General features: G+C 39.9%; 4 protein-coding genes across 5 annotated transcripts; 1 reads left to right on the top strand and 3 right to left on the bottom strand.

Moving 5' to 3' along the window:
- The first annotated feature begins 143 nt into the window (after positions 1-143).
- LOC121896130 (syntaphilin) lies at positions 144-5,647 on the top strand. Of its 2 annotated transcripts, none has more exons than XM_042409817.1 (5): positions 144-333; positions 2,323-2,438; positions 2,530-2,655; positions 3,718-3,867; positions 4,059-5,647. In XM_042409817.1, exons 2-5 carry the CDS (start codon positions 2,395-2,397, stop codon positions 5,311-5,313), a joined length of 1,575 nt encoding a protein of 524 aa, XP_042265751.1. In that variant the 5' UTR covers positions 144-333; positions 2,323-2,394; the 3' UTR covers positions 5,314-5,647. The 2 variants fall into 2 exon arrangements, with proteins under 2 accessions (XP_042265751.1, XP_042265750.1); XM_042409816.1 differs by having other exon boundaries at positions 144-362.
- Positions 5,648-7,734: 2,087 nt separating this feature from the next.
- LOC121895647 (peptidyl-prolyl cis-trans isomerase FKBP1A-like) lies at positions 7,735-11,177 on the bottom strand. Its single transcript, XM_042409022.1, has 5 exons — positions 11,041-11,177; positions 10,878-10,925; positions 10,180-10,292; positions 9,089-9,263; positions 7,735-8,162 (listed from the first exon to the last, which is right to left on the bottom strand). The coding sequence occupies exons 1-4, from the start codon at positions 11,075-11,077 to the stop codon at positions 9,132-9,134; spliced, it is 330 nt and encodes a 109-aa protein (XP_042264956.1). The 5' UTR covers positions 11,078-11,177; the 3' UTR covers positions 7,735-8,162; positions 9,089-9,131.
- Positions 11,178-14,702: 3,525 nt separating this feature from the next.
- mfsd2al2 (major facilitator superfamily domain containing 2a-like 2) lies at positions 14,703-23,445 on the bottom strand. Its single transcript, XM_042409468.1, has 14 exons — positions 23,007-23,445; positions 22,672-22,791; positions 21,806-21,930; positions 21,567-21,699; positions 21,237-21,315; positions 20,959-21,122; positions 19,472-19,562; positions 19,067-19,188; positions 18,771-18,854; positions 18,566-18,649; positions 18,352-18,464; positions 17,624-17,767; positions 17,353-17,529; positions 14,703-15,723 (listed from the first exon to the last, which is right to left on the bottom strand). The coding sequence occupies exons 1-14, from the start codon at positions 23,106-23,108 to the stop codon at positions 15,342-15,344; spliced, it is 1,920 nt and encodes a 639-aa protein (XP_042265402.1). The 5' UTR covers positions 23,109-23,445; the 3' UTR covers positions 14,703-15,341.
- Positions 23,446-25,289: 1,844 nt separating this feature from the next.
- fam110a (family with sequence similarity 110 member A) lies at positions 25,290-26,537 on the bottom strand. Its single transcript, XM_042409145.1, has one exon. The coding sequence runs from the start codon at positions 26,535-26,537 to the stop codon at positions 25,290-25,292; it is 1,248 nt and encodes a 415-aa protein (XP_042265079.1).
- Positions 26,538-26,669: the final 132 nt, after the last annotated feature.

Genomic DNA, 26,669 nt, shown 5'->3' with positions numbered 1-26,669 from the left:
CATCATGTACTAGTCTGAATGAATTTGGTTTCTAAACTAAAAAAAAAAAATTTCACCTGTCAGGCAACATTACCCACATACATGAAAAAGTCAGTCAATAATCAGTCCTGTTAAATGAAGCATTATCCCACTACTGTCACTTTAAGAAGCACCGATGCAGCAGTCGCAGTTGCCTCATTTCATCTCCGAGCTTCATGGCTGCAGGATGGACTCTCATCAGCATCATCAGCAGCATCTTTTCTTCCTGCTGCCACCAGGGACTGTTCAGCGACCATCACACCCGGCGGGAACTGAAGCTTTTCTACGATGCAACAACTTCCACCTGCGGACATGGTAGTGTACAACGGTACTGTTAATGTAAGGTGTGTCGGTCTTTAGATGCAGACTCCCAGTAAATATTCTTGTTGAGTAACCGTATGTAGGACACAGCTGGGGCTTAATTTGTTAGTCAGCTTTTTTTTTTTGCATTGATTATAAAAGGGGTTTCTTTAAAGGAAAGTCCCTGCTGGGTTGTTCTGTTTAGGGACCCTCAAGCTGAACACGCAAACCAATGATGACACTTTTTTTTCTGCTGTTTATCCAACACTTATTATAAGGCGATAGATGTGGAGAAAATGCTGCGTTTTAATGCCATAATGATTCCTCACATCCCTGCTCCTCCTGATGTTATTAATTCTGAAACATTCTGGCATCATCAGCTGACTGTCTCATCATCTCAAGGAGGTGTGAATGCTGCTTTGAGTGCAGTTTTATCCACCTACTGTCTGCTGCTCGCCTCCACAGTAAACACAGATACTTACGTAAGATGATTGCGTATTTCTCACCAATAACGTAGTGGCCACTTGTTGCGCAGTCAGAAGGAGAGAGGGATGTGAAATTTCCTGCCTCATTGTCCTAGAATTTAAATATAGGACAAAATGACTATGTCTGTTTTAGATTGTTTTATTCATCAGGCGCAGATCTGTGTGTGTGTGTATGTGTGTGTGTGTGTGTCTGCAGTCATGACAGAGATTTATCCAGACAGCAGGTATATTGTAGGTCTGGATCAGCAGGTTTCTAACCTTTACAGAGATGCATGAAACCAGAGACTTTTAGAGAAAGATGAGAACATTTTGTCCTCATCATAGTGGGGTTTTTTTGCTGTTAGACAGAACTGAGCTGCTCCATAACTGAGGTGGTGACAGACAATAAGCAGCCTCATATATATATGCTCATTATTATTTTTACCTTTAGGGAGGGCTGTGCAGGCTGAGGTCATCTCCTCTGGGTTTTTACAGGTTCTTTGATGGGCGTTTAGACTCAGGATACTTAGATTGCGTTGCTTTTGTCCAACAAAATATAAATGAATAAAAGATAGGCCTAGGTATCGATATCAAAGCCTATAGGATACCTTACTTTGAGGAATAGTGATATATTTTGACTCTTTTTTCATTTAACTATATATATACAGAAAGTCTGAACCTTACTGTATATATCAAACTCCTTAATACATTAGTATTTCATAAAATAAAATGATTTACCTAAATGACATATAGTCTAGTGTTCAACACCAGCTTTATATACTCGATGCCACAGATGCATTTTGGTTTGAGCTTTGATATTGTGGCCTATAAGGACTATAAGTAAGTATTTGTCCACCATTTTGGTGCTGTCTTTAAACAGCATTTTGTCCTTCATGTTGCGAAAAATACAGACATTGCACAGTGATAAACAGTAAAATATGAAAGATCCAAATGATTAAAGGCGGCAGGTGCTTTCATGATCTCAGTATTTCTAATATTCTGGCTCCTGCTTATAGGGAGTGACATATGAGTGAAATTAAATTATTGTTGATTTCAAGCACCATGAATTTCTGTAGTTATGGGACCCTGCAATAGGAACTAACAGTAATAGGGAAATTGTTATTTCACTGTAGACAGATAATAACCATAATGATCATTTTATCGTCATATATCAGCCACTACATGTCAGATTTTCTTTGTTTTTGCCCTTTGACATCAGTTAATGTTATCTGCAGCTCTGCAGATGGGGAGGGCACAGCTCAGAAAGAGGCAGCTGCACTGACTGTGAACTCACTGTGTCCCCTTTGTGTCAGCAGAGAAAGGACGCTTTATTCGCCGCTGGCCTAGACTCTTTCTTTATTAGGGTTATTAGGGTTAGACTACCGTCACTGACTTTCAGTGAAGAAGTAATGCTACACACTGAGCACGCCATTTTTGAATATTTCATTGCACTGCTTTACTGAAATAGCGTGACAGATTCCTGAAGACAGTGTTTTGGGATTAATTTTCCATGTGTTTCTGTGTATGATGGTTGTTACAGTCCAGCTGTGAGGGCTCCTAGCGTCCCTCTCTAGAGACAGCCGTGGAGAGGTTGGAGGTCCCTCGCACACCAATGTCTCTCACCCCAAGTCGAAAGCCCTCCTCAGGTCAGCGCAGGTACTGTTGCCTCCTTCTTTTGTTTCAGAATGATGTAAAAGATCTGCTGCATTTGATATCAGGACGTCTCACCATATTGCTTCCCTGCCAGGCGCTCAGTGGGAACGAGTGGGGGCAGCGGGCGATACAGTGACACGTCCAGCACCAACACCTACCCTGGTCGGGGTCGGGCAGTAGAAGGCAGCCCCACAGCCCGGACATATCCTAGTACACCCAGGTAAGATGCTACTTATAAAACTCTCTTTTCACAATATGTGAAAGCATTGTTCAGAGTAGCTACCCCACATCTTTCTCTGTTGAGTTTGAGTTTGATTGGACTGTGTTAAGCCTGTGATGGACGGGTGTTTACCAGCTGAGACCCCAGCAGTCATCAGCTCTTCTTGTCCGCTCCCATTGAAAGTATGTAAATTGGGAAAGGCAATATTAGAAACATGTTTTAGTATAATTCAAAACAATTACACAGCACCACAAACCACAGCCTCAAAAATAACTATAGAGTTGATTTAACACCTCCCTGAGTCAATGGCAACAAAAACAGCCCATTAAAAGATTCATTAAGGGTTTCTTGCAGGGCTCATTGGATTGGATTGCATCAGATTGCACAGACATGCCCAGTAAATAGTAAATAATGTGGAATATGGAATATAATACATGTTTTAAGATGTATATAAAATACTTTGCTTTGAATAATACTGTAATTAGTGTCTGTTTTTTTTCACAAAAACGTTCAAATATTTCATTAAAATCCTTAAAATGTCATTTACTCTTTCTCCCTCATTAAAATATCCAGAATCCAGAATATGAATATGCATTTTTTAATTTCAAACGTTTAACTCTTGGACAGAAGATGTCTCTTATTTTACTGTATGTGCACTGGAGGCTTCAAGTTTCCACACAACTTACATTTGTTTAAGTTGAATACTGCACCATGATTGGCTCAAAACTGGTTAGGATGTCACAACTCATGCATGTAGGTACACCCCTTTAATTCAGATAAGCAGATAAATATGAAAACAAACTGCACATACATCATTCTGCACAGTAGACCTCAAACATCCAACTGAATGAATAAGAAAAACACATTTTTGAGTGCAGGGGGACTTTAATTAATATCAGCAGTTTTAAAAACAACTTGTGTATAATTTTAACGCTGCTTGCAGAGTCATGTTCAACACAGGCTTTGCACAGTTCACTACTGTTTTTTTCCCTCAACTGGACCCTTGAAAAAAAGCCAATCACTTCGTGTGAATGACCTTTTCATACCTGTGTGTTGATTCAGGCGTCAGGCAAAGCATACAGCTTGCAGCAACAACCATGGGATCAGGCCCCCTACTCCGGAGCAGTACCTTACACCCCTGCAACAGAAGGAGGTGTGTATACGACATCTGCGAGCCAGACTGAGAGACAACGTGGAAAGACTACAACACAGGTGAATCTTTTGAATCTACTGTTTTACTGGTTGTTATTCCAACTTATGTGGTAACCAGTAAGAATAAGTTAAAAGTTTAAAATGTATCTTTTTAGATTTCTATGCACAAAACTACCATGATTGGTTTCTGTAAAAGAGAAAAAACTCTGCAAAGTAAGTCTTCTATTCAATTGTTCTTTATACTTAACCAGGGACTGTGAAATAGATGAGTTGAGGGCCCAACTGTACAGGATGCAGGAAGACTGGATAGAAGAGGAATGCCACCGTGTGGAGGCCCAGTTAGCCCTGAAAGAGGCCCGCAAAGAGATCCAGCACCTCCAGGAGGTGGTTGAGTCAGTGAGGTCCACCCCAAGTGTTCGGGAACAAGACCCCCATGACCACAAGCCATACTCAGGGTTGCAGGGACCTCGGCCAGGGGGGAAGTCTCGTTCTTGTGGTTGTTCTCCAGCCAGCACTTTGAGCCGCGGCACCACCTACACCCGGCTGAGCAGCGAGGCTCTGCAGCTGGAGTGTAGCTCAAATGCGCCTGAGCCAAGCGGAGCGTCTCGCCCAGCGGGGCAAACCCACCTGCTCCTGGAGGCGGCCCTCCTATCAGAGCAGGTGCCACCACAGGGCCACACCAGAGGCCCCCCGACTGTGCCCCGTTCCTCTACCTATGAAAGGCTGTGCAGCGGGGGGACTGTGCTGCCAATCTCACACTCCTGCCACACTCTCAGTAGCAGCTGCAGGTACGGTGGACACACCTACCTCCCCCATCATCACTTGTTCCTGCACTTACCTCAGGAGGAGGCCCCGATATCAGCGGCGACCACTGCTGTCCCTGCCACTGAGCCGATCCCTACCCCTGCTCCTGCAGCAGAGAAGAAGCCAGAGGTCCGCTCCCAGGCCTGCAGCCCGACTATGACCTGGCTGTGTGAGGAGAGTGGTGTCGAAGAGCTGAGTGTCATTTCTTTACCAACGGCGGACATCACCCCCTCAGAACCACATCTGTTTCCATCATCTTTACCTCCTGTGTCGCCTCCTGAGCACTCATACAGCTTAGAGACTCTACCACCTGACAAGTCAGAGCATATAGCAAAGAGGCCAGCGGAGCCCCACACCTGCCAGCCCCATCGTACATCTCCACTTCCAATGATGCAGGAAGCTACAGTACTGGAGACAGAAGAGGACAATATGGAGGAAAGTGAAGGAGCAAACGAAGACGGGTATTCCCCTCCGCTGTGCCACTGGAGCCGGTACTTCCTTGTAGATCTTTTGGCTTTGGCAGTGCCGGTGGTCCCGACCATGGCGTGGCTGTGTCGCGGGTCACCAGGGGACGTGGTGCCCGTGTACCATATTGGGTCCCTGCTGAGAGGTTGCTGTGCTGTGGCCCTCCACTCGCTTCGCCGCCAGGGTGCGGGCAGGGGACAAGAGCCTACCAGCATGAACGGAACAACACCAATCTGATACTTTTCTTCTCTCTCGGACATTTAGAAAACAGCTCCCAACCTGTGCAGGCACAGCCTCAGAAATGCTGACTTTGCTTCAGATTCGATTCGATTTTGTTCATCGCCATGTGTTGGGTTTCCCCACTAATAAGATTTTTAGATTTTACATAATGCCCTTGTGATTTTGTGGTCATGACTTGCCTTTGAGAACAAAGGATGAGTTGTACATTAAATATTCTCATTACTCAAATATACTTACTGCTTCTGCTTGCAGTTTAAGTTGTTTTCATTATATTGCAATTTGCATGTAACCCGCAGTTGGGTTGGATTCTCTTGCTTGAATTAAAACACCTTTGCCTAGTTTTAGATGAGCCATCTCTTGGGTGAAGTCATACAGATTATATTATGAAATGAAGTAAAAGAGAAATTGTGTGAAGTTGAATGCTTGTTTCTCATCTGCTATCCCTCAATTTTCATCATCATGTGTTTTTAAAAAAAAGAAAAGTTAATAGTAAACGAGAGAGTCATGAAATTTCTTTGGGAACATCCTGCAAAATCAGAAAAATAAGTTATAAAGTCTTACGTGATTTACAGAGCACAGTGTGTGTAGGCATTCATTTTTGTACTTGAGTCATTTATACCAATGAAATTATTGGACGAAGCTGTTGGGACTTTTTACCCTCCGAAAACGTAGAGCATGTGCATCAAATCTAATACTCAGGTGCAGGACAGACAGATCATTGATCTCTTGCTAATAAACAAATCGTGGGAGTAAGTTTAACATTGTATGGTCTCTCTATTTCTTCAGAATCAGTTATGACGTATCAATGTCCTGGAGTGTCCTGTGTTTATTCGTGCTTAGCTTTTCAGCAGGACAGCCTTTAATGCTGTTGAACTAAAAGGGAAGTGGGTGTGAAAGTCCTGAAATGCACCGTCTGGTCGTTTATCTACAGTTCAACATTTCTGGACAAGTTAAAAAGGTTAAAGGAGAAACATGTCTTGAAGATTTAACGCACAGTACTGGATGAATGAAGGACGCGGATGAGACGATTTGTCTAATAAATTTGTGAAGAGATCAATGTTTTTGATAAAGTAATATATTTTCTCATTTCGAATGTAACAGATCTTTCCACAGCTACAAGTAAAGATTAATAGTTGGGAAATAATTCCTTGCGTAAAGTTGCTTTCATTGCATTGTACTGCAATTTATAATAATATTGTACATTATGTATCATACAGTATCATTATTACTGAAATGTAAATACTCATCCTGACCAAGTGGTCATTTTGCCGACTGAAAATGGCTCATGTAACTACAAACTATGATGTGCAATATGTATGGTGACCAATTTCAGCCTTATGTAAAAAAAAAAAAAAAAAAAAAAAAAAGCAATGTTTCAGCTTTCAGGGATCTTTCCAATAAGGTTTTACTAGTAGTTTTACTTAATGATTCAACTTGTGGTAGAAGCACAGATGTTAGTGCCAAATCCAAATTTATCTGTAGTTGGAGCAGCACATATTGTAGAACTTCTCACTATTTCCTTATTTTTAATTTGTTTGACTTTGGTTCCAAAGCAATCGCATATTTATTTAAGGATGCTCTTCTAAATTTGTGATTTGCTCAATATGTTACATCCTCCATATTCTTCTTGTGGCATAACCTGGACTCAAATACATTAAAGAAAACCTTCCATCAGTCTGTATTGTACATGCAGAAGCAATGAAGCAGTGACGAACTGTACTAAATTGCACAAAATAATATTGCAAAAAAAAAAAATACCTGGATGTCTCTTCCCTACTTTGAAAATAAAATATGTCTCTATCTGCTTTCTTGTATTGTAACATCTTTAAATATTAATTCATTTATTAATGAGAGTTATATAAACTATTTTAAGGGAATAATGAGGTTAGACAATGAGATACAATCACTCAAGGGAAGAAAAAAAATGCAGTTTGTGTTAAAATTACTCTTTTAATGTGTTTAGAGTAAGGAACAGACCTTTTACAACATCCACAGCTTGTTACACACAACTCCTTGAAATAAACATAATCACAAACCCCAAGGTGTGCCTACAAATCTTTGTGTGGGGGGGTGGGGGGGAACTTACCCTGCAAGTCTAGAAACCTTTTTTGCCAGAGACCAAATATTTTCCAACAACACCTTCTTTTGGCAAATAAACTTTCCCCAAATGTTTTACAAGCAACCAACGAGACAAATAATGTCCAGTTGTGAACGTCTGAGCGATAAAGTCATTTCACTCTTATAAATTAAAGAATTGATGCTGCAGTATAGACAAAGCAAATCCTACATTTTTGCAGAGACCTGTAGGCTATTAATGGCAATAATGTGCTTGATTCATGAATCCCTGGTTACAATGTATTCCACTTTTCTAATTAAGTCCAATAACAAGTATCACAAAGGTAATTCATAGAAATATCATTGTGTCAAATAACTATTTATTCAAGACAATTCATTACCCGCAATCAATACAATTTTTGTGTAAAGGCCACAGAGCCACAGGAATGAGACTGATTCAGTACTTATGACACTTATCTAAAACCTGGTCCTGATGGCAGACACATTTTGTAACTTTTAAGTCAAAAAAAAAAAAAAAAAAAAAACAACATAAAAATACATAGCAGAATATGACAAAATACATGTGATGGGATGACCTATGACTTATTACTGTATGGAATCTAAAATATAGCATGAAGTATAACGTTTTAAAGCAAGTGACATAACACAATTTGTATGTAAATGGAAAAGGAGTGAACTAGTGAGGCTATAGACATAGGTCCTATGCAGGAATCAAGAGCAGGAATCATCTGTTAACGTTTTTCCTCCATGTTCCCGAGATAGGAGTCAACCTGCAGCGAAAAGAAGAGGGAGTCTTAGTGCTGTGATTAAAGGATAGGTTCACAATTTTTTCACGTGTGTCTTAAAACACACTGTAATCATTCCTCCTGTTCATACTGACTGTTAAAAGATCCCCTTTTAAATGAACTTTCAATGTAAGTGATGGAGGCCAAAATCCACAGTGTGTCCACACAGTCATTTAGTGCAAAAATACATTTAAAAGTTGATCTGAAGCTTATATGAGGCTTCAGCAGTCAGGGTTAGTCATATCAAGTGGATATCTGCCACATTTACACTTTTTTTAGAATCAAATTCCCTCTTTGTGTTTCCTCAGACAGTGTTTCCCCGTTGAGCTGGGGTGGAAGTATAGTAACAAAAAGAGGGACTTTGGCACTAAAAAGACTCTAATGTTGAAAGATATCTACTTGATTTGACTCATTTGGACGACTGAAGCTTCATATTAGCTTCAGATAAACTTTTAAATACATTTTTGCACAGAAGGAGGACTGTGGATTTTGTCCCCCGTCACTTAGATTGTAAGTGCATTATGAATGGATCTTCTAATAGTCAGTATGAACAGGAGGAATAATTATGGCAAGAAAAACCTGTTTCAGTCTTCACTATTGGTTTAAGACAGACTGGGAAAATTGTGAACCCGTCTTTTAAAGAGGAGAGACAAAAATACAGGATATGGAGAATAAAGCTTGTTATGCACATAGCATTTCATCTCCTAATATCACTGAGTAACTTACAAAGGTTAAATGTATTGTCACTACATGTGTAGCACAAAAATCATACAATAGGCCTTATCATTGCACAGACATCACCTGCACTCTCAGATACTTCAGTGTAGCATCTAGCTACACAAGTTACCAAATATACACAGTATGACATGAATAATTCAGCTGATTATTCAAATTATTTAAAAATCTCTCACCCTGAAAATTTGAGTGGAATTAAACAAAGTGAGTGCACAAGTTTCAGGCTTCCAGAGAAAGCAGCTCCACATCAAAGGTTAGAGTGGCGTTTGGTGGGATGATCCCTGGGTGCCCTTTGCTGCCGTAGGCAAAGTCTGGTGAGCATATCAGCTTGGCCCGCTGACCTACACTCATCTGTGGAGAAGATGGAAGATTTACATCAACTCCTGTTGGTAATATTTCTATGCCAAACAGTATATTAAAACCAGTGGTGGAATAAGTATTCAGATCCTTTGCTTAAGTAAAAGTACCAATACAACAATGTAAAAATACTCCATTGCAAGTAGAAGTTGCATGAAAAATCTTACTTAAGCAGAAGTACATAACACGTTCCCTCTGACTGATATATTATTATATATGACATCATTAGATTATTAATAGTGACGCATCAGTGTTAGAGCAGCATGTTACTGTTATAGCTGCTGGAGGTGGAGCTAGTTTGAACTACTTTATATACAGTTAGCTAGTTTAGTCCAGCGGTTCCCAACCTAGGGGTCAGGCCCCTCTAAACCATCACCAGATAAATCTGAGGGGTCGTGAGATGATTAATGGGAGAGAAAAGAAGAAAAAACAAAGTTCTGATACACAAATCTGTTTTCAGTTTTTGGACTTTTTCTCTAATCTTTGATTTTTGGTGAAATATTGGATCATTTAAACATTTATTGAAATTAAACCATGTGAGAAGTTTAGAGGGTTTAGACATCTGAAATATGACCCCGACTACACACTGCTTTTTGTAAGACATCAAAAGTCAAAAAGGTTGGAAACCACTAGTTTCATTTTTAACAATGTGTTGTATATTTAAAATCTTGTTATATTATCCATTGTGTCAAACCTTCATCTGAAAAGTAACTAAAGCTGTCAAACAAATGTAGTGGAGTAGAAAGTACAACATTTCCCTCTGAAATGTAGTGGAATGGAAGTATAAAGTAGCAGGAAAAAATGGAAATACTCAAGTATAGTACCTCAACATTGTACATAAGAGCAGTACTTGAGTAAATCTACTTGTAAGTTACGTGTGTATCTTCAAAAGCAAAAAGCTCCTCCTCACCTGGGCTACTCCTTCTTCCCAGCCACGGATAACCTCCTGATGTCCAATCTTGAATTTGAACGGCTTCCCCCGGGACCTCGAAGAGTCAAACACTTTCCCATCTGCCAGTGTTCCTGGTGAGGACCAAGAGAGGGGGAGCTATTTAGAGATCTTGCGACATATCACTCGACAATCGGCTTAACTTGGTTGTTGATGAGTCCCACTTTTCTGTGTGCCAAAAGCACCCTCCTAACGGTAACCGAGAGCTAAAGTTAGCCGGCTAGCATCGCGGGGGCCGGTTAGCTCGGTGATGTTCGGTGGCTAGCAGCAGCTACGGTACCGTTAGCTTGACTATTAGCCAGCTAAGCCGTACACCCAAAAGGCTCTAAGTACTTGTAACTGCAAACTGTGCATTAGACGCGTCGGCGACCACCTTGAGTTAGCTAATGTGAGCCAAACTGACAAACTAAGCAATTTAATAAACAGGGGATTGGACGTTAGCTGCGATGCTAGCAGGGAAAAACAGCAACGGACGTTAGCCGGAACAAATCTGTGATTTCTACTTGGTCCAACATGAAACGAAAACAAAAAAGACTTTTACACCACTCATTGCTAAAGTAAACTGAGTGCAATGCAAGCCTAAAAAATAAAAACATTTTTCGTCCAAATGTTCTGGCTCCGTCCAGCAGCCTCGGCACTAGTCCAGCCTACACACTCACCGACATAGTGCACCACGACGCGCTGCCCCTTCTTTGGAAATGTCCGTCCTGAAAATAGGAAAAATGGAGAGAAAACGTGTAAAAATTAATAAACTATGGCTGCCGTGGATGTAAAACAATATTATGCTGTAAAAAAAAATAAACAAAGCCAGTTTATTCCCACCATCGCCCGGAGTTATGGTTTCGATTTCTACTCCCATGGTTGGCTCTTCGGTATCCTTTCTCTCGACCACCCGACAATGCGATCGGAAGCAGGAGGCAGGGGCGGCCTGCCGGCGGGCGGGCGGACGGACGGGTGGGCATAGACGGGGGAAGACGCACCAGTTGGCCGCCGACGCTTTATTATAATAATAGTACCAAATACCCATATATTTTATTATAATAATATAACTGCCTCTTAAAAGTCATCATGATCTCTCCAGTTAGAACATGCTGGCTTCAGAATATATGACTATATGATAATTAAGGAGGAATTTCTTTATCATATTGTTCTTGTATATGCTGCTTTTAGTGGCACAACGACCATGTTTGAGTATCAAATGTTTTTACTGACTATTTACATATAGTGTGGGTACTTGTTGTCATTGTTGTTATAATAATAATAATAATAATAATAATAATAATAATAATAATAATAATAATAGTAATAATAATAATAATAATTTTATTCATAGAGCAGTTTTCAAGCAATAAGCACAAAGTGTTTTCCAAATGTGAGGAAATTCAAAACATAAGGGACAATTGCAAGAGGTAAATAATGAAACATGCATATAAACATACATATATGCATAAACATACACATATAAAAGATACAAATTCTCAATGAAAGTAATAAAAACCAACAGCTCATCACCACAGAAGTGTATAGTCTATCAGCTGTTAGGAAAAGCCATTCTGTAAAAGTACGTTTACTTTATTAGCAGTTTTATTGATGATTCATTGTTTTTTTTTTGTTTGTTTTTGTTCCCTTTTGCCTTGGATTTTATCACAGTTTTCTCTTATGATGTAATGTTTACTTGTGTGGACCCCAGGTAGTGGTAGTGGCTAATGGAGATCCAAATAAATAAATGAAGACATGAATGGTCACACTCTTGTTTTTATTTCATTTATTTATTTTTCTCTCTCTATCAATTATTTCTTCTCTGTGCAACCCTGTTGTGTTTTTTAGGATTTGAATCCCATTTTTATTTATTTTATTCTATACTTTTAATATTTTTCCCCTTGATCCATAACTATGTCTGTGTTTTCATCTGATTGTATTTCTCAGTCTCTGTAAAGCACTTTGGGTCAACTGTTGTTGTTTTTAATGTTTTTTTAATGTGCTCTATAAATAAGTTGACTTGACTTGACATATGCACGCTAGCTGAAATGCCCTCATCTTGTTTTGAAACTAAACTTACAATAAAGTGTGTGACATTATGACACAAAATCTTAAAATTATTATTCTGATATTAATTGACAACAGATCAACCATATGAAGATATTCACGCCAACATCTCATTGTTAATGTAAGTGTTTGCTGAGTAACATGAAATGAGAAGCTTCCAGGGGTTTATATTGTGAGCTTTGGGGAAAAACATCACAATCTGGCTACTAGTCTAATGTGGTGAGTGGAGAAAATATATTAAAGCAATCATGGAGCAAGATTGTTTTAGGTTTACAGTACCAGTCAAAAGTTTGGACACACTTACCTATTCAAGGGTTTTTCTTTATATTTTACAATTTTCTACATTGTAGATTAATGCTTAAGTAATTAGTAGTAAGTAAGTAATAAATAACGAGTAACAAAAATGGCTGTATGCCATTCCAGTGTGTATTACATTGTTATATCAGCTCACTGGAATCAGCTGTACACATAAATGAATCAGAGCCACGATTATTATTAGTTACACCTGTGCTTTTCCTGTTATGACACGTCAAAATACCTGCAGAGAAAAAGGCCTGTTAGCGGAAGGGGGTGTGAAGTAGTTACTGATGCTGCCTTCAGTGTATCTCAAAACTAAAGATTTGTTCTTTCTTGTTTGTTCAGCACATGAACGAATCCTCAAGCTGAACTGTATCAGTGTCACTGACCAAATCAGAAGCTTTTCGCATCAGTATTGTCAGCTCAGCAGTGATACATGTTACTACCTGGTTAAAAGGTAATTTTGATTTATTACAATGTAGGTCTTGTCCTTTGGTCATTATTTCTGATAATGTTATGATAACATTGTATTCACCAAAGTTATTGCTGAGATCTGGTGATATAAAAACCACTTTATCTTAAAGTAAAACTGAAAATAAACTAATCCAAAATGTTGGCAATAATCCCTAATTGATGAAAGAAGTAGGAACGCCTGCACACCTCCGCCAAGCCACAAAATTTAATCAGTTAGGACAACATTTCAATCCTGCTCAGATCTTCGTCAGATAAAACCCGTGTTGAAACATTGTCCCAACTGATTAAATTTTGTGGTTTGGAGTCAGTGTGCAGTCTTTCCGACTTTTTTCATTGATGCTGCTTTCTAATTGCCTTCCACCGACGTGATGTGCTTATAATTATTCTCCTTCAACTAATAATCCCTAATGGGCCCTTTTCACAGCAGGGATTTTGAGCAGGAAAAGCACAGGTGTAAATAATAACTTTGGCTCCGTTCCATTAATTGTCCTAGTAAGCCATGTCAGTGAGTGAGCACGCACAATACCAGAGCCTGGAACTGGCTCACCTAAAAGGCATTAATGTCATTAATTCCACCTGTGCTTGTCCTGCTTTGACCTTGAAAAGGAACTATTGTACAGGAAAACTGTGTAATCACTATTACGGCAAGTGTAGTTTGTCTGAGTTAAATGAGGAAGCCAGTCTATAAATAGTGAAAGATGCAAAGATTACAACAGACAGCCTGAGTGATAATTTTGCTCTTTGCCTTTGTTTTCCCTTCCAGATAATGTCACGTAACCTTGGGCATTGTTCAAAACCTGATTGACTGTCTGCTTGCTTGTGTTCCTTACCCAGTATGACTTCTTTCTAACAATGGTGATGTCATGATGTGTTATCACTGCTGCAGATATGGAAGTGGTGGTTCCTATAAAGACCTATTTTTAGTAACTAACTGCACAAAACCTTGAAACAATGCAACAAACTAAACTTACTTAGAATTCAAGACAGTCAGAAACAGGACTGTTAACATTATGGAAATAACATACTGATGTGATTTCACCTCTGATTTCACAGTTATCTGTAGCATCACCAGTCACCACAACTCTCTGAATTGAACTGAACAAAGTAATTTGAATCAGAAAAGGGATTTGTAACTTCCACTCTAGGAAATATTGTGATCTCCTCTCGAATTTAATATATCAGTTCCGCAGGTTTGTGCAGTATGAGTTGGTAATGACTGACGCACTGGAGGCTGCGGCTTGAGCTAATTGTTGTTCCTCTGAGAGTAGCTTCAGCTACATGACTCAGTCATTCCACTGTGTTTTTTCCACTTTGAAAACAGTGCAGGGACAAATATTGTGTTCATCCAATCCGGTGTAGACAGCGATTGCATGGGTCTGAAGGTAAGGAGAGCACATATGTATTTCTGTTTGTCTGTATGCAATGTAGTGCCTTTAAGCCCCAGCCTATTATGTAGATGTCACATCCATCAGACAGCCAGTCTTGTCGTTCGATGACAGCAATGAAAATGTAGCAGTGAATGACTCCTGACAGTAGAATTTGCACACTACGTTTTGACCCACATTTACTTGCACACGTTCAAAATGTTTGCAAGAGTGTGAATATAAGCGTAGAAACTGTACAAACATAGTATTAATAGGATGGTGTTAAAAATAGAAAATGCTTACTTTCATGCATATGGGGCAATTGTTGACAACAAGAGTACTTACAAACCTGAAGTTATGATAACTTAAAAAGAATAAGCAAATTAACACAAATCACAAGGTCAGCAAGTCTCCTGTCCAGCATCTTAGAAACAAACAATACTATTAAATCACACAGAGCAACTGAAAGAGGAGGATTGTCGAGACATATGTTATGCAATACACAACTTTAAAAATACTGGAAGGAATATGTCTGTACGCTAAATATGAAAGTAGAGCTATCAGGTGATTGGATTAGCTCAGCATAGATACTGCAAATGGGAAACAGCTAGCCTGACTCCTTCCAAAATTAAAATAATCTGCCTACCATCACCTCTAACCTTTACTCATTAGCACTTTATAGCAGGTATATTTAACCTATACACAAACAGAAATGTAAATGACAAGTTGAGATTTTACAAGGAGTTACATGCTGAAACTATTTCTTGGCCAGGACCAATGACTTTGGACAGATTCAGACTAGCAGCTTCCAGTCTTTATGCTAAGCTAAGCTAACTATGCTTGCTCTAGCCTCATATTTAGTGTGCAAACATGATTCCTCTTGGCAGGAAAGCCAGTAAGCATATTTCCCCAAATGTCAAAATATTCCTTTAAGGTATCTCACTATACCCAGGAGACTTTAGATCTCATATTTGACCTGCCAGGATCATTTTCAGGAACATTTCTGCTCAATGTAGCTTCTACAGAGCGCCAATGAGGGCTGAGTATCTGCTTATGACTCTGAGGATTTGACTGCACAACTGATTTAGGCCTGCTGTATTTTCCAGAAGGGCCTTTCAATTCATTTAAAAGGATAGTTGACTTCACTGGGCTTTTCTTATCGTGATTGTAACAACATGGTGAGGAATTTGACTTGTGCAATGTGTTGGTCTTTGTGTTACAATGTGAAGTTGATGTCACACCAGCATGGGGCTGCTGCAGAATGGTTGACTGCTCTGCGTTTTCTCTTGGGTCTGATGATGATGATGATGATGCAGCTTCTGGGCTGTGTGAAGGAAAAAAAAATTACCATCACTGTCATAGATCCAAAATGTGTATGTACTGTATGTTAAAAATAAGGTGTTATATTGTAAGGAGTTTTCGGAGAAATATGAATTTCAATGTCCCCAGAGTCATAAGTTATTAATCATTAAAGTAAATAAAAAAGTCTTTGCATTGCCTATTCCAAAATACAAAATAGCTTTACACTAGCTGCTATACTGCAGCTATTTTAGCAAAGGTATTGTTTTGAGTTGCTTTGACTTCAGTCTGTTCATGGTTTGTAGGTCTGGGAAAAACCTTTAAAGCAATAGTTTGACATTCTTTCTTGCCGAGAGTTAGATGAGAAGATTGATCCCATGCTCATGTCTGTGCATTAAATATGTGAGAGCCAGGAAGTCAATTACATTAGCTTATCTTAGCTTAGCTTAGCTAGGCATAAAGACTGGAAACAGAGGGAAACAGCCAGCCTGACTCTGTCCAAAGTTTAAAGTTTACCACGTTGTATCTTGTGAATGAATTAAATAGATGTTAGTTATTAGATTAGATTAGATAACAGATGTTAATTAGTGAACTATAGAGGTGCTGGTAGACGTTCTGTTGAACTTTGGACAGAACCAGGCTAACCCCTGTTTCCAGTCTTTATGCTAAGCTAAGCTATTTCACTCCCAACTAGAATGAGAGCGGTATCGATCCTCTCATCAAACACTCGGCAAGAAAGCAAATAAGCGTATTTCCCAAAATGTTGAACTATTGTTTTAAAGACAAACCATCTCTCAGATAAAGTTAGTCAGAGTTGTGTTGGGTTTGAACCTAAGACAACATGTTGGCAAAAAGAATTTCGAACAGCTAGGGTGGTGACCCTTGAAAGATGAAGCCTTACAACAACAACTCAGTATGGTACACAACATTGTATAACAACAAAGCCCCTGAGTATCCCAAAGATCACCTTCATAGCATTTGGGAACTCACGCCCACCAGGCTAGAGCCTGTGTTGCCAACTTGTGCCAAGGTTTGATACTTAATTAAGGCTCATGGGAAACTTGGAAGTGTAAGCCTACCATCCTAGTTATATGTAATTTTTTTATCATTCATTTTTTTGGCTATTTGACTTTCTGGTGTCGTTCAGCGGAGACTCCAGGAAGTCTCACACATAACCCCCTGTAAAACCGCAATTTATGGATTAAACAAACTAGCTATAACATGTTTATTAGGGAGCTTGAAAAGTGATGGTAGATGGAGCCTGGGTAGTTGTTTCCAGTCTTTATGCGAAGCTAAGCTAACCAGCTCCTGACTGTTAGCTTAATATTTAGTTTGCAAATTATAAGTGTGGTGTTAATCTTCTCATCTAACTCTTTATGAGAAATAAAATAAGCCTGTTTCCCAAAAGGTTGATCTATTCTTTCAATAGCTCACTAACTTGTAATGCTGAAGTAATGCTGACAAATGCAAATAAGAGAAGAATTCAAGGCTCTGGAAAAATAGCTTCACTACTGATAGATATGACTGGCTATTTGATATCCAGACCAATAATACAGAACACCCAGAGAGGCTTCTTCCTCTCTGAAATGACCGAACAGACAGATTCTGACTGTGACTTCAAAGATGACATGACAGGAACCGAACAGCTACTTACTGAACTGTGGTCAGTTGTTCCTGGAGCTGCAAACATTGCCTCTCATTGATTGGGTAAGAGCGAAAAAAGATCATTCCTATCAGCAGAAGTGTGATAGGAACTGGTGAGAACAGCACGATCAGAGCCGTCACCACTCCGTCCCCATGGTTACATGCACCCGCTCTGTAGCCCACAAACCTGCAGAGGCAAGGCGAGAAACAAAAATGTGACAGACCAACAGATGAGGGCCCACACATAACACGTAAAGCGAGTGGATGGAAGATTGACTCACTGCAAAGTCATAGTTGAGATTCCAACAGACAGGCCTCCTGCCAGCTTACTGCAGAAGGCATAACAGGAGAAAAACAGCGGCTCCAGGTCCTTGCACGAGGGATGTCTCACAGCAAAGTCATCCACCACATCTGGGAGCATGGACCTGTAGCAGAGACAAACAAGCTGACATATCACTTGAAAAGCACATGTCGGTTTTAGGGCTGCAATTTATGATTATATTGTCAATTAATATGTCAATTAATTGGTTAGTTGTTTTGGTCTATAAAATGTCAGAAAATGATGAAAAATGTCGATCACTAGTTCCCAAAGCCTAAGGTGATGTCCTCAAATGTATTGTTTTGACTCGAACAGTCCACAACCCAAAAATATTCAGTTTACTGTCATAGATACTAAAGAAACCAGAAAATATTCACCTGTGAGAAGCTGGAATCAGAGACACTTTTTTCTTAAAAAAAAGGTTCCAAAAATGATTATCAAAATAGTTGGCGATTAATTTAATGTTTAAGTTGACAACTAATCGATTAATCGAGTAATCATTGCAGCTCTAGATGAGAACTGACCAGTCAACAAAACAGATCGTTACTAGAATATTCATCAGTTTCCAGGGTCAGGTAGAGGCAATGTGAATGATTCATGTGCGCCGCATTGGGTTTTGATCCTGATTAGATCTGACAGGGGCCTCGGAAAGGACTGAGAACTTTGTGTACTTGCTGAGAGCTGACTCACCAGGGTAGCAAGAATATGGTCGCCACGCTGAATCCCATCAGAATGCACATAGTCATGAAGACTGGCAGGTTGCTGGGAACACAGGCGACTATAATCACAGCTGGGATGAAGAGCTGAGAGAGACATAAACAGGCCACACGGGTAAGAAGGAGGCTCAAGGAAAATTCATTCTTATCACCCAGATTATTGTGAAGGAATTTCTCTGGTTTCTTACTGAAAGTCCGATGAAAACTGTGGCCTTTTTTCCAATTCTCAGAAGAACTACTTGCCATAAAGGAACTGCTATAGAGGCAGAAGCCTGTGAAAATAATGATAATAATTAATGTGCAGTTTGTGAAAATCTCTGAAAGCTATTCAAATATTGCATTTATAAACATCTTGGACAGCAATGTGTGATATTCATGTTAGTTGCATCTTACCAGTAAAACCAGTAGGAGATGCTGGAACTGGGGCCCCAGCCCAGCTGCATGACTGCAAAAAAGTGCAAAATTACCCAAGGACATCTGAAAAAAACAGATGGGGAACATTTTATTGTATTACTGTTTGATAGCCATTAAATGAACTTAAGTATAAAGTATAAAATATGCAAGGATGATTATACAAGGAGTGTTTTCTAATTAGGTCTCAGGACTCATTATGAATAATATATAAATATCTCATAAGAGGCAAGGTTTAGAGGAATGCAACAAAGCCACTACAAGCTTACAAGTTGTACCTGAAATGCAAGTACACTGAACACAAAGCCAAGCACCAGCCGTTGGTAAGGAATGTGGCATATCAGCAGCTTAAGAGAGGTCAGATATGACGGTCGTTCTTTGTCATCTGAGCAGAGTGGCGCTGAAAAGAAAACGAAAATGAGACGTCAAAGGAAGAGGAGTGAAATACCAGAAATATACACATTTCACACAGATTAACTTTACAGTAGAAGTAAAAGGCTCTCATGAACTCAACATTGAACCATAACATTATTTTTTTATATTAAGTTCTCTGATTTATGTCATATTTTCAAATTGGAAAACATTAGTTATATTCTGATAACAGAATAAATTCCAACCAGGTTAAAAACAGCATATTTTTATTTATAGTATATTTGGACATTTGCCACCTCTAAATGACTCACCCCGCTGTTCCTTCACCCCCAGGAAGAGAACCAGGCTACAGAGGAAAAACAACGCACCTATGACCAAAGCTGAGGTCAGGAAAGCCGTTTGCTGGGGGTGAAATACACAAGTTAAACCTTTACAGATAAATAAAGCATATGCTGCCTTCAAACACATACCCAGGGGCTTGAAAACACAAGTAAACAATGCCTCCTGCTTAAAATTTGTGCTATTCAGTAAAATAATTATAAGTTAGGGATGACTTTAGAAGTTTGTACTGCTTTAGAGCATTATTATCAACACTTCGATGACTGTAAATAGTCATTTAACTTGGGAGATAAGTTTATTTGCTTTCTTTCAGAGAGTTAGATGAAAAGATTGACAACACTCTCTTATTTGTGTGTTAAATATGAAGCAGTTATTTTTAGTTTAGCATAAATGTGTTAACCCTTACATACCGTTCAGGTCAAATTTGACCCATTTTTACATTTAAGAGCAGTAAAAACACGCTAAACACTTTTGGCTTGAAATTTGATGATTTTTCCTAAACTGACCAAGAATATATATTTTTTGTGCAGCTGATACAGATTTTTGTACATTGAAGGTGTTCCAGGTTAAATTTGACCTGTATTTATTCAAAAATGTTGTTACATTCGTCTCATTAAATAACATTCATTAATATCATGATGGCTGTTATGTTCTCCTGTTTTAGATAACATAAGACCATAATATAATGAGATTACGAATGGTTTTCCCCATAAACAAATAGTGTAAAACATAAAGACGACACAGTCTCTGCTCTCTGAACGCTTCATTAAGGATTATTCATCCATTCATTAATGACTGGTTTATTAATAAGGTATTTATGATTGAAAAAAAGATTTGTGGTTAAGAAGTTTAGTATAGAGACTAATTATGAGGATACTGTGAGAGGTCAGAATATGAACTGTATGGAAGGGTTAATTATTGACTTTTAGACGTGCTGGTAGGCAGGTATTTGGCTGTCTACAGACAGAGCCAGGTTAGCTGTTTCTCCCTGTTGTAAATCTTTATGCTAAGCTACGCTAACCCATTGGCTCCAGCTTACAGACAAATAAAAGAGTTATATCATCTTCTCACGTAACTCTCAGCAAGAAAAATAAGTGTATTCCCCAAAATGTCAAAGTATTCTTTTAATCTGACATAATAATCCCTCTTTAAGTTATATATAGTTTAACTGTAATGGTTTGTTTTTGCACACACACTTGTCTAATTCCATTAACTCTAATTAGTTTCTCCTTAACCAGGTGTGGTTGTGTAACTTGGTAGACAAGCCTGACGACACACACAGATAAGCTAAGAATACTAAATTACAGGGTAACAAGATATCCCTGGGACAATAGCAGCACAATGCCATAAAAATGCTGCTATAGGCTGCTAAAGGATAGGATGGGAGGGTATCTCAGCTAGAGTGACCATATATTTTTTTAAATTCAGTTTTTGGCTGCATTTTATCTGCAGCATCTACCGTTTCCTGAAGTAATGCAGTGAGTGGTGGAGATGAGCTTTGAGGGGTTTCATGAGCCTCGTCCTGCTGTAGACAGGCCTCCTGCTTCTCTGTGTTGTACACAGCTACAACACGACCCTGAATTACAGAAGCCAGCAGCATCGCCACCATCTCCACACTCATTCCTGCACAAGACAGACAGAGACACAGGGAGGCAGACAAAGAGTGTGATGAAGCAAACATTTTTTTTTTTGGCTCTGTGGTGTTTTCCACATGAGTGTGAGTGAGTCTTTTCTTACTGTAGGCTGTGGCAGAGTCTCTATCTCTCTGATCTCCCCCCAGGAACATGTTGAGTGAGAGGTAGGGGACGTTGTAGCACTGTTAATGGACGACAGGGGAAAACATGACGCCAACTGACAGCACATGAGCAGTGTGAAACTCTGTAGCCATGGTGACACGGCTTGGAGCAAAATGGCAGCGGTAACAATGACATGAGGGTAGTATGACATTCTGTCACCATGGTGACATGAAAAAGACAGTGTGAGGACAGATTGAAACACAAGATGGCGGCTAGATGGCAATGAGATGGGGGGAAAGGAGCGAGAAGTGCCGGCAACACACTAACTTACACTCATTAGGGTCTCAAACAGGCAGGATGTTGTGAGGAACCACAGCACGCTGACAGCCTGAGACATCGAGCCTTGTGGCACAAACCACAGCAGCAGATAGGACAGGACGCCAAATGGCGTGGAAAGAACCAGCCTGTGTGATAAACATTGATAGTTCTGTTGAATAAACGCCGGGGGGATGAATCGTAGCTTAACTGAAGATGAAGTGTGTGTTAAGGATGTACAGTAGCTCCACCAACCATGGAGTGAGTTTGCCGATGGGTGTCCAGTTGCTGCGGCTCACCAGATATCCAACCAGAGGGTCCGTCACAGCATCCCAGACTCGACTCACAAACAAAATCATGGAGACATAGAAGGCCTCCATCTGGAAAAATATGTAATTGAGATCTTAAAACTCTGATTACAATAAGATTTGCTTTGCTTTTTCAAGAGGACATATCATGCACATTTCCAGGTCTATATTATATTTCTGGGGCTCTACTGGAATATCTTTGCATGATTTACAGTTTTAAAAAAAACTCTCCATATTTATCGTATATTGGCTCTTAACGTAGCTCCTTGGTTCAGCCTCTGTCTGAAACAGGCCGTTTTCCTTTCCTGTCTCTTTAAGACCCCCCCCTCCGATGAGCCCACTCTGTTCTGATTGGTTAGCAATGTAAACAAACAATATGCTTCTTTTCTTCCCTCTCTTTCTTAACTCGAAATAGAAACTTCTTAAATACATCCGTACATGTTTGAGCCCAAAACATGTCAGTGGACAACGCAAACAACCATAGCAACAACCTTAGCGACACAGACTACAGAATGGACGGGTTTGTGGGCATGCGCAAAACAATCTCACGTCAGTTCGATGGGGAAGTAGAGATGACTCTGCAAACAAAGCATTAACAGCAGGTTGAAATGCTGGCTTTTGACTTGAAGGCAGCATTTTTACATATGTTCACCTCAGATTTTGGAACTTTGACCATGTTTACATAAATATCCGACATTATCACAGTATATAAATGTCAAAATCACGAAAAACATGATATGTCCCCTTTAATAGAATGGCATTTACAAGCTGAGGAAGTACACTGTACAATACAAGTACAACTTTAACTTTTACCTGCACAACATCCAGAAGGAAAATCTGCAGGGAAACACCTATAGCCACTGATGTGATCTGAAACGGGACGCCACCCACAGCGTAACACATCTTCCTGGTCAGAGGGATCCCCCCCGACCCCTGAGACCACCAGAGAGAAGAGCAGACAGGAAGGTTGAGGAAAATATTACTGTTGTCCCTGGTAACCACTAAAAACATGCCTTCAAACATTTAGCTGATTTTGTTTAATACATAACTTCTGCAAAATCTGCAATGAAATAGATTAAAAACTTCTGTCATATTTTGAATATGATTTGAAAAAATAGTAGAGGAGAAAAGTCAGTTTGAAAACTTACCCTCTGTTGCTGACCGTTGGATGAGTTTCTGTCCGCAGTCTGATTTAATAACTGAGCCTTTAATGTCTGTAGCTGATTTGTAAAATCCTTGAGGCAACTCATCCTTTGAAGTTAGGAAAGAATAACGACACATACGGACTGTTCTCCAGAAGTAATCCTCATGCTAGTTGCAATCTTCCACTGCATGTATTAAATAACAGCAGCTCTCTGCACACAGTTGTACTTAAGCCCCACTTGTTTGACACAAGAATCTGGTTGAACAACTCTTTTGTCTTTGAAAGTGAGGTACTCATATTCAGCCCACCTGCTCACATTTAAGGATGAATAGACTCAATGACAAAGCTTATTATTTACAGTATGAGTTCCGTGAAAAAACACGATTTATTAATGGATCTGGATCATCAGATCGATGCTTGGCTTTGTTTTCAGTGCACTTGCATTTCAGGTACAACTTGACCTCACAGTGGCTGTGTAGCATTAGAGCTGCGATGATTAGTCAATTAATCTACAGAAAAATAATCGACAACTACATTGATAATTGATTAATCATTGAAGTGATAGAAAATGTCAAACATTTCATGTAATTTGTGATGATTTGCTGCTATTCTTGGTCTTGTGTGATGGTAAATTCAATATATTTGGATTTTGGTTGAACAAAACAGGCAATTTGATGACATCACCTTGGGCTGGTGGACATTATTCGCTGTTTTCAGGCATTTTATAGACAAAATAACCAATTGAGAAAATAATCAGCAGCTTAATTGATAATGAAAAAACTTCGGCTCTGATGAAGCGCATAGAGTCATTAAAACCCCCCAAATAATCATCTTTATCTGTTCTTGGTTTTCATTTCATGGTTCAAAGCCTAATATAATAAAAATGTTTCCTTTTCTGTTTTATCTCAGATGTCCTTGGGAACTTAAATTGCAGTCATGTAGCTCGGCAGGGAGCTCGGTTCCAGCACCTCCTACTGGTTCTACTGGTAAGATGCAACTAAATACTGTAATATAACACACTGCTTTCTTCGATGTCAATTGTTTTCTAAGATTTCCCATATTACACAAAGAAAAAACAAGATACACTATGAATTTAAAATGAAAAGCTGTTATTTTCTCAAAAGCAGTTTCTCTATGGCAGGCAGTTCTTCTGAGAATCTGAAAATAGGCCACGTTTTTCATCATACCTGCACTAATACTATAGAACAAAGTGTGTCAGTGTCGACTGCTCTGACCCTGAAAATCAGTGAAACTCTTGCCTTCCTGCCTGTTGATTCACTTTTTTCTCTCCCTGAAACTTACACAAGAGAACAACGCTTCTTCTATATGATCAGCAAAATAGTTTCAGAGCAATTTCACATAAATACCGATATATCACATAAAGCTTTTCTCAGTCCTGCGCCCCTAGACTCTGGATCAGTCTCCTTGTAGAGTTGAGAACGTACACCTCATTCACAAGTTTCAAAACCCAATTTAAACCTCATCTTTTTAAAAGGTGCTTTTAATAAGAAACATCCTTTATATTTTAGCCGAGCCTACAGTAATAATTGCCATTTTATTTATATTAGACATTTTAAAATCGATAATTTATACTTTTTGTTGTTTGATGTTTTTAATGTTACCGTTTCTTGTGTCTGTCTTTTTTATGTTTTTCTTCCATGTTTATTGAAGCACATTGTATTGCATGAAATGTGCTATATAAATATTATAATTATTTGAAAAATCAGGGGTTTTGACCTCGTACTCTGAGGAAATGTATCACTGTTGGTTAAGCTCTTCTATATTCGGTGTGTTCATTAAAATAAATCACAGGACCAAACAAAATATTTGCATCATTCAACAACCTTTAATGCCGTCCATTTACAGCCTGACCAGCATCGATCACAGATGTCACTTTAACGTCCAGACAGCTACAATTATAACAATCCCATTATGAGACATCCAAAAAATGTATAAATCAAAAATAAAACAAAAAACTGAAGATGATCTCAGAGTAAAAAAAAAACAAAACAACAACTCTTGGTTGTTCAATAACAAGAATTTCATTTCCTAATTTATAGGTATTAAAAGAAAAAAAAAATCCAACCAAAACAAAAGAAACAAGTGAACAAACAGAGTGAATTACTCATCAAACGAACAAATTCACATCCATCACTGTATCATTGGCACATACACACACACACATTGAGAGGCCTGCTTCCAGTTAAATCATGAGATCCATCAGCGAATGTTTTATGCACCTGGACATGTTGAGATTTTTACTTTTGTTTTCATGTTTAACATCATCCTATAAATTTGTACTCTTACTTGCATTGTCCTTGGCCTGACGGAGTCCATAGAGCCATTTAATCACTCTTGCATTTCTCTCAATGACAGAAACCCCGTAGGGAACACGCTCTGTAACTTTCCCAGCATCCTCATCCTCATCATCTTCCTCTTCTCTGTCAGAGCCTGCACACTCAGACCCCGGAGCGCTCACACTGCGGAAACGGGCGAGGGAGACAATGTCAGAACTAGAACCAGTCAAGTCCTGCAGGTCTGCGGGATCCAAACCGCACAAGTTGAAGAAGCGCTCCAGCTCTGTTCCGGCTCGGGAGTATCTGTCACTCATGTCTGATTTAGAGCGGGTCAGAGAGGGGCGATGTTTCCTGGAGCTGGAGGAAGACAAACGGGTGATTGCTGGGGAGGGAGGGGGGAAAACAGGGAGGCTGGGGGGAGGTGCAGCGGGGACGGAGGTTTCAGGGTTGTCGGGTTTAGATGGGGCAACAACAGGTTTCACAGGAGAGGGACCTGGTGTTGTTCTGAGGTGGAAGAGATGCAGCTGTGAAGTAGCCGGGTGGAGTGGAAACTGGGAATGTAAAGGTATGGGCTGAAGGGGCTGCCGGATGTACTGAGGGGGTCTGCTGGGTGTCCTCGCAGGGCTGGTCTGAGGCATGACATCCACCCTGCGCACAGTCCCTGCAACCGGAGCCCCAGCAGAGCCTGGACTCTCTACTCTTGCAGGCCCAGATGCTTTTAATCTCACTTTAGCCTGACTGGACCAGGCGGGACGGGGAGGTGGACATGGTGGGACCTTTTTCTGTTGTGCAGGTTTGGGACAAGGAGAGCTATGTGCAGTGGCAGCACAATCAGGAGCTTTACTGTCCTCTGAGCTCACAGCAGCACCATCGGTCACATCGCTGATGAGGTTACTCAGGTGCTCCAAATTGAGCTGGGCGCCCTCCTGCTTTGCTTTTGTTGGGGTCGGTGCCTTCCTGGTGGGCCGCAGAGCGGTTCTGGGGCTTAACAGAGGCTTCTGCACTTCAGGAGGCCTCACTGGCTGCTGCTTAGAGAGAGCCACCTGACTCTTGACATATTTAGCCTTGTCTGCTTCCAGCCTCTCCACTGCACTCTGCTTTGGTCTCTCTGCTGCGGTCAGGCATTGCCGGTAGAAGTCTGGACCCACGGGCCCCTTTGGCCGCAAGCGTGGAGGTGTAGCAGCTACAGCATTCCTCGCTGGTTGCCTCAGATGGTGCTGGAGAGTCTCCACAGGCATTTTGTAATACTAGTAGTCGTACTTGTCTTCGTCCACAGTTTTTTCTTTAGCTACTGCTGAAGAAAAACCCTTTATTCTGCAGAGATAGTGACGTTATCCTTTATTTGTGCCTCTGTGTGGCATTATCACCTC

The sequence above is a fragment of the Thunnus maccoyii genome, chromosome 4 (genome assembly GCF_910596095.1).
Source record: "Thunnus maccoyii chromosome 4, fThuMac1.1, whole genome shotgun sequence".
NCBI lineage: Eukaryota > Metazoa > Chordata > Actinopteri > Scombriformes > Scombridae > Thunnus > Thunnus maccoyii.
The sequence above is the reverse complement of the archived record's forward strand: the minus strand, read 5'-3'. Positions and strand labels throughout refer to the sequence as shown.